The sequence below is a fragment of the Elephantulus edwardii genome, unplaced genomic scaffold, assembly GCF_000299155.1.
Source record: "Elephantulus edwardii isolate Elephantulus edwardi_28Jun2011 unplaced genomic scaffold, EleEdw1.0 scaffold00057, whole genome shotgun sequence".
Lineage (NCBI taxonomy): Eukaryota > Metazoa > Chordata > Mammalia > Macroscelidea > Macroscelididae > Elephantulus > Elephantulus edwardii.
In genome coordinates this window covers 5,736,976-5,749,257 of record NW_006399807.1, presented here as the reverse complement: position 1 = coordinate 5,749,257, position 12,282 = coordinate 5,736,976, and the positions used below count along the sequence as shown (strand labels likewise).

General features: G+C 41.8%; 1 protein-coding gene across 1 annotated transcript in view; it reads left to right on the top strand.

Moving 5' to 3' along the window:
• Positions 1-12,282, top strand: part of LMX1A (LIM homeobox transcription factor 1, alpha) — a 292,819-nt gene that overhangs the window by 178,159 nt on the left and 102,378 nt on the right. The window contains exon 3 of the mRNA XM_006887374.1: positions 10,951-11,183. Within this exon, the coding sequence (XP_006887436.1) occupies positions 10,951-11,183 (233 nt within the window). The remainder of the gene's footprint in view (positions 1-10,950; positions 11,184-12,282) is intronic.

Below are 12,282 nucleotides of genomic sequence, written 5' to 3'. Positions count from 1 at the left end.
ATTAAGAGATTATAACCATTGTTGTTGTGTGCCATTAAATCACTTTAACTCCTAGTGCCTCTCTGAGACAGAGTAGACCCACACTATAGGGTTATCTAAGTCTAAGTTGTGGCATTTTACCATTGTGAATATATATATAATTTCTTTGTGAGAACAATATCATTTTTATAAAATCACATCTTTTCTATAAAAGGAATAATATCTGTGTGAACTAGTTGAATCAGTGATAAGATGCCTTGTGACACTCTTCCTACCTCAGTGACCCCTTGTGATAGTTCACTTCCCAGATGACAACTCCTGACACTGGAGCCTCCCTGTGACAAAATTTCAAAACTCTTGCCTGTTCCCTTCCAGAGAGGCTAACTAATGTCTTAAATTGATTTCCATTTAAGTTGGGCACTATTTTCTGTCCATGGTGATACTTTTGAGCCTGGGATTTCAGAGGATTTTTCTTATTTACATATTCTCATGATCTGAGTTTTGAGTGAAAACCACAAAATACTCTCGGTATGATTATACTCTTGCCTATAAACAGAATGCAATACCCACACAATTTATCAGTTAACTATGCTATCTGAAAAAAAAAAATCCAATTTTGGGAAGCTACACACAAACCCCATGAAGAAAATATGGGAAAAATAGAATGTAAACTCAATATTAAAGTTCTATTATGAAAGCAATTAACAGTTATTTACTAATTATTGTACTCATGTTTGGTTTTATGGTCACTGAAAACAAGTTGGCTATAGCGTGTCTGCCTGCCATCTGTCACTGGGATAGAAGAGGAAGCAAAGAAAGCATTAGATGAAGTCTCTGTCCTTCAAGTATAGTTTCCGGCTTCTTGAAGGGAGTGCAAGATACACATCATGACAGAGAGGAATATTATTAATAAAAAAAGACAACATAAAATCCCCAACAAACCCAGTCTCTACAGTGGAAATTTTCTTACTGTAAAAATTCAGGTTTTAGATCATCTTTTCTATTTACTCATGGTAATTGCTCACTGAAATGGCCAAATAAATATTGAGATCGTAAAAGGATAATTTCCATAATATGACCCTCCAAATGCAAATTGGTACCCTTCTAACTAATGACTACTACACATCCCATACACACTTTATTGAAGTTTTAGTGAAAGTTTGCAGAGAAATTTAGTTTGCCCTTCAATAATTTATGCACATTTTGTTTAATGGCATTGGTTATAATCCCCTCAATGTAGATGTTCTTCCTCCTATGCCCACCGTGGGCTCTTCATTTCCATTTACATGCATTCCCTACCTGTTTCTGCCTTGTGAACTTGCTATTTGAGCGAATTCCTTTTGGTCTTATTTGGTTGATTGTTTGGAAGAGCACCTTCCTCATCAGCGTTATTGTTTATTCTTATTGTTTAGGCCTGTCTGGGCTTTTGACTGAAATATTATCTCTAGAAATAGTAATAGCTAAGAAATTGGTGTAACTTTGTCCCCAGTTTTTTTCTGTTATATACCTACTTGTATATAAAACATACAAACAATAGGTAGAAATATTCTCTGTCAAATTTATATGTGCTTATTGGTATATTCCCATATGCCATCCCACTCCTATTTAGCTTACACATCTACCTCGGTGTCCAGTATAGCTAATTATAATTTTTGTCTTTATTCTTGTATGCTTCTGTCGTTACCTTTTTGTGCTACCCTCTTTTTATTGTGTGTTGAATTTCCTTTCATACAAGTTAATACACATTCCATTCCTTGGTATACACTCTGAGAAAATGAGAACGGAGGCTCAAATGGAGACTTGTACACCAGTGTTTATAACAGCATTATTCACCATCACAAGAACATGGGAACAGCTCAGATGTCCAACCACAGTCGACTGGATTGAGAAATTATGGTACATTCAAACAAAGGAATACTATGCAGCACACAGGAGTAGTGATTTTGTAAATTGCTACCTAACTTGGGAGAGACTGGAGAGCATTATGCTGAGTGAACTAACTCAGTCCCATAAGGATAAATACTGTATAAAACCGCTATTGTAGAATGAGTATAAAGATCGGGGCAGGGGGCATAGAGAGTGGAAGCAGAAGGGTGAGGATAGGTGGGGAGGGGTGTGTTAATCATAGGGTCTCACAATTTGATGGGTGAGTGGGGTATTCAAACTTTGTGAATAAATCAGTATAAAATAATTCAAAAAAGGAAAAGAAACAACAAAGATTCTCAGCACTTGGCCACTTGACAGCACCATGATAGATGGAGAAGAGATTGAGATTGTTAACAACTTCATCTTGCTTGGCTCCACAATCAATACTCTTGGTACCAGCAGGTAGGGAATCAAAAACACTGGGAAAATCTGCTGTCAGAGACCTCTCCAGAATACTGAGAAGCAACAATGTCAGTCTAGAGATTAAGGTGTGTCTGATCCAAACCAGGTCTTTGCAGTTACTCAGAGAAATGGACAGTGACTAAAGATGATAGAAAAAGAATTGATGTCTTTGAATTGTAATGCTGGAGAAGAGTATTGAACATACCATGGACTGCGAAGAAAACAAATAAGTCTGTTTTGGAGAGAGTGAAACCAAGTTTCTCCTTGGAGGCTAGGATTTTGAAGCTCTGTCTCACATACTTTGGACACATGATCAAGAGGGACCGGTCCTTGGAGAAGGACATCATGTTTGGAAGGGTGGAGGGGAGAGAAAGACCTCAAATAAGATGGATTGATGCAGTGACTGGGGCAATTGGGGTAGATGTGTTGCAGTCAGTGAGACTGGCTCAGGACAGGGCAGGCTTCAGAGCTGTTGTAGGTAGGGTTGCTATGAGCCACAGGTGACTTGACGGCACTTAACGACAACATGAGTTGTAGCCAATTTATTGGCACACAACAATCATGTGATGCCTCTATATGTATCCTTTTTTTGGTATCTTTTTAAGAAAACGTCATATCATTTTGACAATAGTTATACATTTTACAATTTCACCAGGAGTGTCCAAGGATTTCAAGCTCTTCACTTTCTTGTCAGCATTTGTTGATTTATGTGTGTGTGTTATCAATGATATTTTTGCCCGGGCAAAATGATACCTTTTTCTTGTTTGATTTGTGGCTCTCTTAAGGCTGATGATCATGAGTATTTCTTCATGTATTTTGTGGACAACTGAATGGGGGTTTTTTGTGTGTAAAGTGTCTTTTCATGTCTTTTTATAGTTTTCATTTTTGTCTTTTTACTGTTTAGGTGTTAAAGTTTCCTTTATATTTTATAAATTAGTCCCTTGCCAGATAGGGCATTGTTAAATCTCCTTTCACCTCACCAACCTGCAGGTTACCTTTTTATTTATTTAAGGGAGTCTTTGAATTTTTCAAGTGCTCAGTTTTAACAAGGTCCCATCTAGTTCTTCTGCTTGTGCATTTTTTGTTATATTTATAGACTATTTATGCTATGAACTTGGGCTCCTATGTTTGCCCCTAAGTTTGTACATACATGAGTGGATTTACTCCTGAGTTCTCAAACAGCTTTCATTGTTTTGTATGTCTGTCATTGCATGAGTACCAGGATGTTTTGAATACCGTGACTATATGGTTGGTTCTGAGATATTTAAGGACATGGCCTTTTACATTGTTCTTCTGTTACTTTGCTTATCTAGCATCTCTTTCCCTTCCATATAAAGTTGGTGATTATGATTGCATCTTTTCAAAGAATGTTGATAGAATCTGTGTAGGGCTTGCATTATATCTACAGATTACTTTAGGGAGCTTCAACATTTTCTCGAATGTTGTCTTTCCTGTCTATGAACATGGTATGTTGTTGTTGTTATGAGTCTTCAAGTCAAAACTGAGTTGCATCTGACTTTTTGGGTTTTCAGAGGCTGTAAATTACACAGGAGAAAACTGACTATTCTTATGCCTTTTTGTACATAGGGTCGCTATGAGTCTATGAGCTATATGCCTTTGGGATTGCAGCACAGTTTCTTACCACTAGGTCACTAGATTTAGACAGTCTTCCACCTATGTAGGTCTTTTTTTATTTCTTTCAATAATGTTTTGTGACATTTTTAAAAATATCATTCATTAGGTTTATTCCTAAGTATTTCAGGGAATAAATTTTTAAGCTTCCTTTTCTATATATTTATTTCTATGTTGTAATGTGCTATTGAGTAGGAATAAACTCATAGGTGACCGTCTAGGGAGTTGTCAGGGGCTGTAATCACTTGGGAGTAGATTGGCTTTCTTTCTCCTACCAAGCACCTTGTGAACTTGAACCATGTACCTTTCACCAGGAAGCACAACTCCTTAGCACTAGAGTTTCCTATGTATGTTGTTGTTGTTGTTATGTGCCGTCGAGTCATTTGCGACTCATAGCGACCCTATGTATAACAGCCCTAAACCCTGCTCTATCCTGTGCCAATCACACTGCCTCTGACACCCCATCCCGATTAACCCACTCACCGAGTCAGCCCATCTCATAGAGGGTCTTCCCCTCTTGCGCCATCCCTCCACCCTCCCAAGCATGACGTCCCTCTCCAAGGACCCGTCCCACCTGGCAACATGCCCAAAGTATGTCAGACGAAGCCCCAGAGTCCTTGCCTCCAAGGAGTAGCTTGGTTTAACCCTCTCCAGGATGAATCTGTTTGCTTTCTTGGCAGTCCATGGTACATTCAATACTCTTCTCCAGCATCACAGCTCAAAGGCATCAATTCTTCTATCCTCCCTAGTCATTGTCCAGCTTTCTGATGCATAACAAGTGATTTCAAAGACCATGGCCTGTATCTGGCGTACATTAGTCTCCAAAGAGACACCGTTGTTCTTGAGTACTTTAGAGAGGTCCCTAACAGCAGACTTTCCCATCGCAATACGTTTTTTTATTTCCTGGCTACTGGTGGCAAGAGTGTTGACAGTGGAGCCGAGCAAACTGAAGCTGTGAACAATCTCAATCTCTTCACCATTCATCCTGATGCTACCAATTGGTTCAGTGGTCCCTTGTTGTTGTTTGTTGTTTAATGCCGTCGAGTCGTAGACGACTCATAGTGACCCTATGAACGAACAGCCTGAGTACTGTACATAGAGTTTCCAGAGGCAAGCCATTTTGGAAGTGGATGCCGCTCCTGCTTCCAGGCTTGATTTAGTCGGGAAGCTTCAGCCAACACTGTCCACCATTAGTATCATATAATCTTCAAATAAGAATAGTTTCACTTCTTCCTTACTAAAGTAGATGTATTTCACTGTTCTTTCTTGCCTTAATTGTCTGGCTAGGACTTCAAGTACATTTTTAGATAAGAGTGGTTGATAAAAGCCATCTTTATCTGGTTCCTGTTTCCAAGATTATTTTCAGTCTCTCTGTGTTGAAACTTATGTGGGCTGTTGGTTTCATGTATATGCCTTGAATTATACTGAGGAATTTTCTCTGTATTCCTGTGTTGCTGAGAGTGTTTTTTCCAGAAAGGGTGTTGGGTTTATCATTTGCTTTTTCTGTATTAAGTAATATTTTTGTGGCCCCTTTCTTTTGCTTTATTTATATGGCAGATTGCAACTATTGATTTTCTACTTTTCAGTCAGCTTTATATGCCTGATATGAATCCTATTTTGTTATATCATTTTAATATGGTTTTGATATTGGTTAGAATTTTTCCATCTCCCTTCATGAGGAATGTTGGTCTATGATTTTCTTTTTAGTGATGTCTTTGCCTGACTTTAGTATCAGAATTTACTTGCTTTATAGGATAAATTTAAAAGTATTTGCCTTTTTCAGTATTCTGCCGTGGCCTGAGTAATATTGGTGCCAGTTTTTCCTTGAATGTTTGGCTGATTACTTCAGTGAGGCCTTTTAGGCCAGGACATTTTTAATTGGAATTTTCTTATGGCTTTTGTTGGGAATTAACAATGTCTTCTTTTGTTATGTACCTTCAAATTTTTACACTAGTCTGTATTAGGTGAAGTTAGTGTATGTTTCTAGAAATTTGATTATTCTGAGTTTTCAAATATGTTGTATAGTTTTTCATTACTATGAAGAACTCCCATAGTATTCTGTTATCCTTTTAATTTCAGTTAGTTCTGTTTTAATATCATCCATTTAATTTCTTATTTGTGTCATTTCCATCTTATTTCCATATATATATGTGTATATATGTGTATATATATACACACACACATACATACACACACACACCCACACACACACAGACACACACATATATAGTTGTTGTTATATGCCGTCACCTGCGACTTATAGCGACCCTCTGTATAACAGCCCTAAACTCTGTCCTATCCTGTGCCAATCTCACTATCCCTGACACACCTACCCCTATTGCCCCAGTGACTGAATCAACCCATCTCATCAAGGGTCTTCCTCTCCTGTGCTGTCCCTCCACCCTCCCAAGCATGATATCCCTCTCCAAGGACTGATCCCTCCTTGCAACATGTCCAAAGTAATTTCTTACTATTCATTTTTTTTTCCAAATTTTACTCTGGCTTACCATCAAAGTTCATATACATTGCTCCTCACACCGGATTCCACCCCCCCACCTCCCCAACCCATGCCCTTCACCCATCAAAATGTGCGACCAATGGTTACTGCCCCCCATCCCCATCCCTCTGCTTCCCTCCTCCCTCATTTCGATCAGTTTGAAGGAGATAGGGGAAAGGTTTATGCTGTTAAGAAAGAAGTGTTCCCTTACAACAGGGCATTCTCAGGCTTTCTCTCTCTCATTGCTGATGAATCAGAATCAACTTATTGCTGATTTCCCAGTGGGTTTTCAGAGACTGTAAATTGCATCTGGTGAAGGTATTGTCCATCTTTCTCTAGCTGAGCAACTGGTGGATTTGAACTGCTTGCCTTTGTGTTGATAGCACACTTCCTTATCATTAACCATCACAGCTGTCCTATGGGAGGGAAAATTTGATCACAGAATCCCCAGCACTCCCTACAGAGGGCGCTCAATGGAGGGATGAGAGCCACGAATGTGTAATCTGAGGGTCAGTAACTTCACTAGATGTTTTTCTGTGAGGTGGATGCTGTTGGTTCATTTTACAGGTGAGATAACTGAGATGCAGAGAAGAGATGAGGGATCACATAGCTTCCAGAGTAGAAGAATTTATAATGGCAGAAAATATTGAGATTTATATGCATGCCTGGAAGAGCTGTATGTTTCTAGAAATCTTGCTGCTATACCCAGAAGAGCTGAACATTTTTGGAAACCTTGCCCATCCTCCTGAAAGAGCTGAAGATGTCTTGGTTTTCCAGGGCACAGTTAGTCTGCCAGCTCTGAACCCGGAGTGTGGTCTCATTAGCATTCAGAGGGGGAAGTAACCATAGGGGACACCATCCAGGGCATTAGGAGGAGACAGGCTGTGTTTTAATTACGACCTGGACTTTTGAACAAATCCTTTTCTCTGCTTGTCTGAGCCTTAGAGAAAACAAGTTGTGGGAGGTGTGTAGTTGACAGCTGGGTCCACAGTGGTACCAGTACAGCTGTGTACACATCTGGCACACAGGTGGTGGATGGCGTGCACTTTTTTTTCTCTCCTTGAATTGCTCTGAGGTTAGTGAGGGAACAACCAAGGTGGGAAGGTGAGTCTGACCTGAACAGAACTCAGAGAGGAAAGGCTGGCAGGGAGAATGAAGAAGAATAGAACCGTGGTCTTCTCTCTGGCCTGGAATTCCCACTAACCATGAACATTTCAGTGCTTAAGCCCAAGCATCTCCCACCACTTCCTCCAGCCACTCCTGGGTCAACATGGCGGGCTTCTTTGTTGAGCTCACTCCAACCCTCCCTTTTTCAGAAAAGGGGGGGGGCTTTTTTTTTTTTTAGTGGGGGAAGAAATTAAGAAGGGAGCAGAAAGAGGAGGAGATTAACAGGGTCAAAGTTAGATAAGCACAGATGCTACCACCTGCTGCTGCAGATTCTCAAGTGCTTGTTGACTCCCTGGGAGAGTTTGTCTTGAGTCTGTTTAACAGTTCATTCCAGGGGAAGGGGAGGAGAAAGAGGGCTTGGGGACAAAGGGCCTTTGACCGGCGCTTGGAGGAGCATTGATTAGTTTGCTCAGGTTGGCAAACAGTGACTAGGAACCAGGGCCCAGGGATGAACTGGGTAGATTTTCTGCCAAATGCACAGCATCTAGCATGGAGGGGAAATGGAGGGGCCAGTAAAGGCAAATACTCAAAAGACTGGTGTGCCGCGGGGTTCAGAGATGTAGAGGGAAACGACTCTGGGAAGTTAGAGGACAGGAAAGGGCAGAGGAAGGGCCTGTGGAATCTAAGGTGCTTTTATTTTGGCTGTGGTGTACCTTGCTGTGGTGAAAGAGACATATAAGTCATGGTATCCTATCCCGTCCCCCGTTGCCTCCCCCCTCCCGTGAGGGGCAGGGCACCTGAAGCCTCAGGATTCCTGGGCAGGGAGGTTGGTGGAGAAAGTCTGCAGGGAGGGAGACAGAGTTTGCAATTTCAACCTCACACTCCCGGGCTGGCCTCTGTCCTGGGAAGTTGGTGCCTAGTGGATTCCTAAGGCAGTTTTATTCTCTTCTCCAAGCTTTTGCTTCCTTCGCTCCGAAAGCTTGAATGGTCACTGTCTTCTTGTAAAACCTCAGTAGGATTCCCTCCTTTGCTTCTTCATCCATCCATCCATCCTCAGTAACCTTCCTTCTTTTCAGGAAACATCCCTGATAAACACTGTATAAATATGTAGACTTAGAGTCATGAACTAGCTCTGTTTTAGACCCGGGAAGTTATTAAATATTATAGACCACAGTTTTATACCATCCTATCGTGTGTTCATATGACATTGTTTTTAAGGTCCACCTGCCTTATTTCCTAAAAGATGTTAGTCATTCCTGTGTGAGTTTGTTTGCTGTTGTTCCCCCGGTATATGAACTCCATGAGGTCACAGACAGCTCGTGTGTCCTCCTGGCACTGCAAGGGTGCCTGTCACTTACACATTCAATAGAGATAGATTTGCTTTCAAGTTGCAGAGCTGACTCATAGTTGACCCTCCAGGGGGCTTTCAAGGGCTGAAAATTGCATGGGAAGAGATTGCCCTTCTTGTGCATTTGGAGCTGCTGGTGGATTTGAATCATGAGAGAAGCCCAGCCTTTGGGTTAGCAGCACAACTCCTCTAACTCCTCTACCCACTTGGTCATTAGAGCTCCAGTTCCCCAACCCCCCTTTTTTTCTGAGAGAGAATAGTGCAGACAATTAAAGTGTTCAGCTGCCAAGTGAAACATCAGAGGTTCGAGTCCACCCAGATGCAACTTGGGAAAAAAAGTCTGATGATCTACTTCGGGAAAAAAAAAATCAGCTGTGGAAAACCTTATGAAGCACAGTTCTATTCTGATAGCCATTGTGGTTCCCGTGAGGGGGGAAGGGTACTGAATACACTTGTTTAAGAACAGAAATGCTGTCAGGGTAGTGATATTTTCCCATCATTCTTGTGAAGACACAGAGTTAAGTATGGTGTGTTTTAGGATGCACTGTGGATTCCTCTGACTAAAGAAAAGGGGAAAAAACGAGTAAAGGTGTAGGCATGTAGAAAACCCTGCGGGGCCATTTCTCTCTGTCACGTAGTGCCACTGCGCATCAGAATCAACTCAGCATCACACAGCAATAGAAATAACCGCAATGACATATATGAATAAGCTTTTGAGATAGTATTGATCACATTTAGGCCATCAGAGTGGGCATTCTATATGAAATAAAATGATACCCATGTTTTCTTCATGCCTGCCAAGTTGGGGCTCGTTAGCAGAGTAAGGCAGCATCCGCTACCTGAATCTCCGCTGTGCTCACATCCTGTTTGCCTTTGTGCCTGGAGGATGGAGAGGGGTGCAGTCCCAGGAGCTTGCTCCAGCGATCCTGTGCATCCTTCTCCTCTGCCTCCTTCCGTCTGGCCTTTCCACGTCTAGTGACTTCTCTGCTATATCTGTGTCTGAGTGCCAGCGGCCTTGAAAAGAGCAACTCTGTTCAATTCCCCCAGTTTCTTTATTTTTATTATAGTTTGACTGGAAGTGTGCCTCTAGTTTGACCAAGATTTATTGCACACAGACTAAAATACAGATATCCAATGCTGTGTAGTGACAGTTCTCTCCTGACAGTGGCAGGTTGGATAGTCTGCTCATCTGCACTCCTCCACAACCTCCTAGTGATGCCACTAGGGAACCTTTTGCTGTAGACCACCTGAGTGATAGCCAGGGCATTAGGACAGAAGCCCGTCCTACCCCTACCCCTCCCTGTTCTTTCCTTATGCTTTTAATGGAGTGACTCATTGGACAGATTTCCATTTAGACTCTTAAAGAAATAGATAAATAGATAAATAGATAGCTGGATAGATAGATAGATAGATAGATAGATAGATAGATAGATAGATAGATAGATAGATAGATAGAGGCAGGCAGACAGATAATTTGCCCTCAAGTTGACTTGAGCTGCTGGCTACCTTATTTACAGGGCAAAAGAATTTTACTCAATCCTGTCCCATATTTACCATCACCAGTATATTTTAGTCCTTTGGTGCAGCTGTTGTGTTATTTCATCTTAACAAGGGTCTCCCAGGTCCTCGGTGACTCTCTGATTCACCAAACATGATTTTCCTCTGTTGACTGATCTCTATTGATGTGTCTAAAGAAGTAAGCTGTATAAGGTTCTGCTGTGATCTGTAAGACTCACCCTGGCTATGTTTTGGACAGAGATGGCCAGGCCTTTCGTTCTAGCCCGTTAGACGCTCTACTGAAGCTCATCTACTCTGAGTGATCTTGTTGGTGTTTAAAATGACTTTGGCATAACTCCCAACATCACAGTAACATGCAAAGCCACCACCCTACAACAAACTGAAGGGCAGATGCTGGAATAAATGGTTTGGATTGAAAAGACATTCCGTTCCAAGCATTCTTATATCAATGCTTGATGTTCCTTTTGTTGGTGGCTTTCAAGTGACAATTTCGAAGCTAGACCTCATTCATAGTCTGTGTTCTTCCTTTCTCCCCTGCCAGGCTGTTTGCTGTCAAATGTGGGGGCTGCTTCGAAGCCATTGCACCCAACGAGTTTGTCATGCGGGCCCAGAAGAGTGTGTACCACCTGAGCTGCTTCTGCTGCTGTGTGTGTGAGCGGCAGCTGCAGAAGGGCGATGAGTTTGTCCTGAAAGAAGGACAGCTGCTCTGCAAAGGGGACTATGAGAAGGAGCGGGAGCTGCTCAGCCTGGTGAGCCCAGCAGCCTCAGACTCAGGTGAGTGCCTGCAGTGGACTGGGCTGTGGTGGTGGTGGTGGCCTAGCTCAGTGGGTGCGGTGGTCTGCTCTGTGTCTTCCCCGTGGGGCTTGCCAGTGCAGCCCAGCTCCTTGGCGAGACAGTTCTGTGTATTTCAGGAGCTTTATTTATTTATAACTTAGAGTACTCTCTTCATAGTCAGCAATGGCCTGGTAACAAATCACCCCAGAGTTCCATGTCATGCAAGCGCGTAGCTACTTATTCACACATTCACAAGTGTGAGGAATAATTGCTTCACGTTAAAGATCTTCAAGTCAACTAGGGTTGCCTGATCTCAGCTGAACTGAGCTCTAGGCTTTGGGCCAAGTTAAAGACTCCTCGGCGTGATTCATTCTGACATCCAGGTTGAAACAACAGCAGCCACATGGTATGATCTTCTAAAGAGAAGGCAGAAATGCAAGGAGGCAATCATGAATGCACATTTAATATCTCTTTCACTTCATGACTGCAAATACCTCATTGGCCAAGCAAAATAGATTTACATGGAGAAACTCAAAGGGCAGAGACACTGGCAAGGTGTAGACCTATACTAATATTGATGGGGCCTGAAGAATCAGAACCAACCATTCAATCTACAGTCGTCACTTTACTACTATAAGCCTTTGTTTCCTTATCTGTCAAACTGGGAAAGATGCAATTTAGACAAGGCTTAAAAAAGTCACATAAAGAAAGGAACCAGAGTACTTTTGTCCCTCCTTGTCATTACCTACCAAAACATCACTCTTCATTGCCTTGTTTCTCTCTGCCTTGTTTTCCCTCCCCTGTCCTTCAAGGGAGGAGAAAGAGAGGAGAGCTTCAGTAGAGCGTCCAGCAGACTAGAAAGAAAGGCCTGGATTTCATAAGGCAGGTTTTGCTGTAGGATAAATGAAATTGTTATTGTTGTTGATTGTCTTTGAGTCGAGCATGACTTGTAGAGACCCTATGAACAAAAGGCCTGAAGCCCCTCTACAACTATCAACATTTATCAAAGTTAATAGTTTCTGGAGGTATGTTGTTTAGGAAGTGGATGCCACTCCTACTCCAAATCTGTCATAGTATGTTATTGGTCGTTGAGTCACCT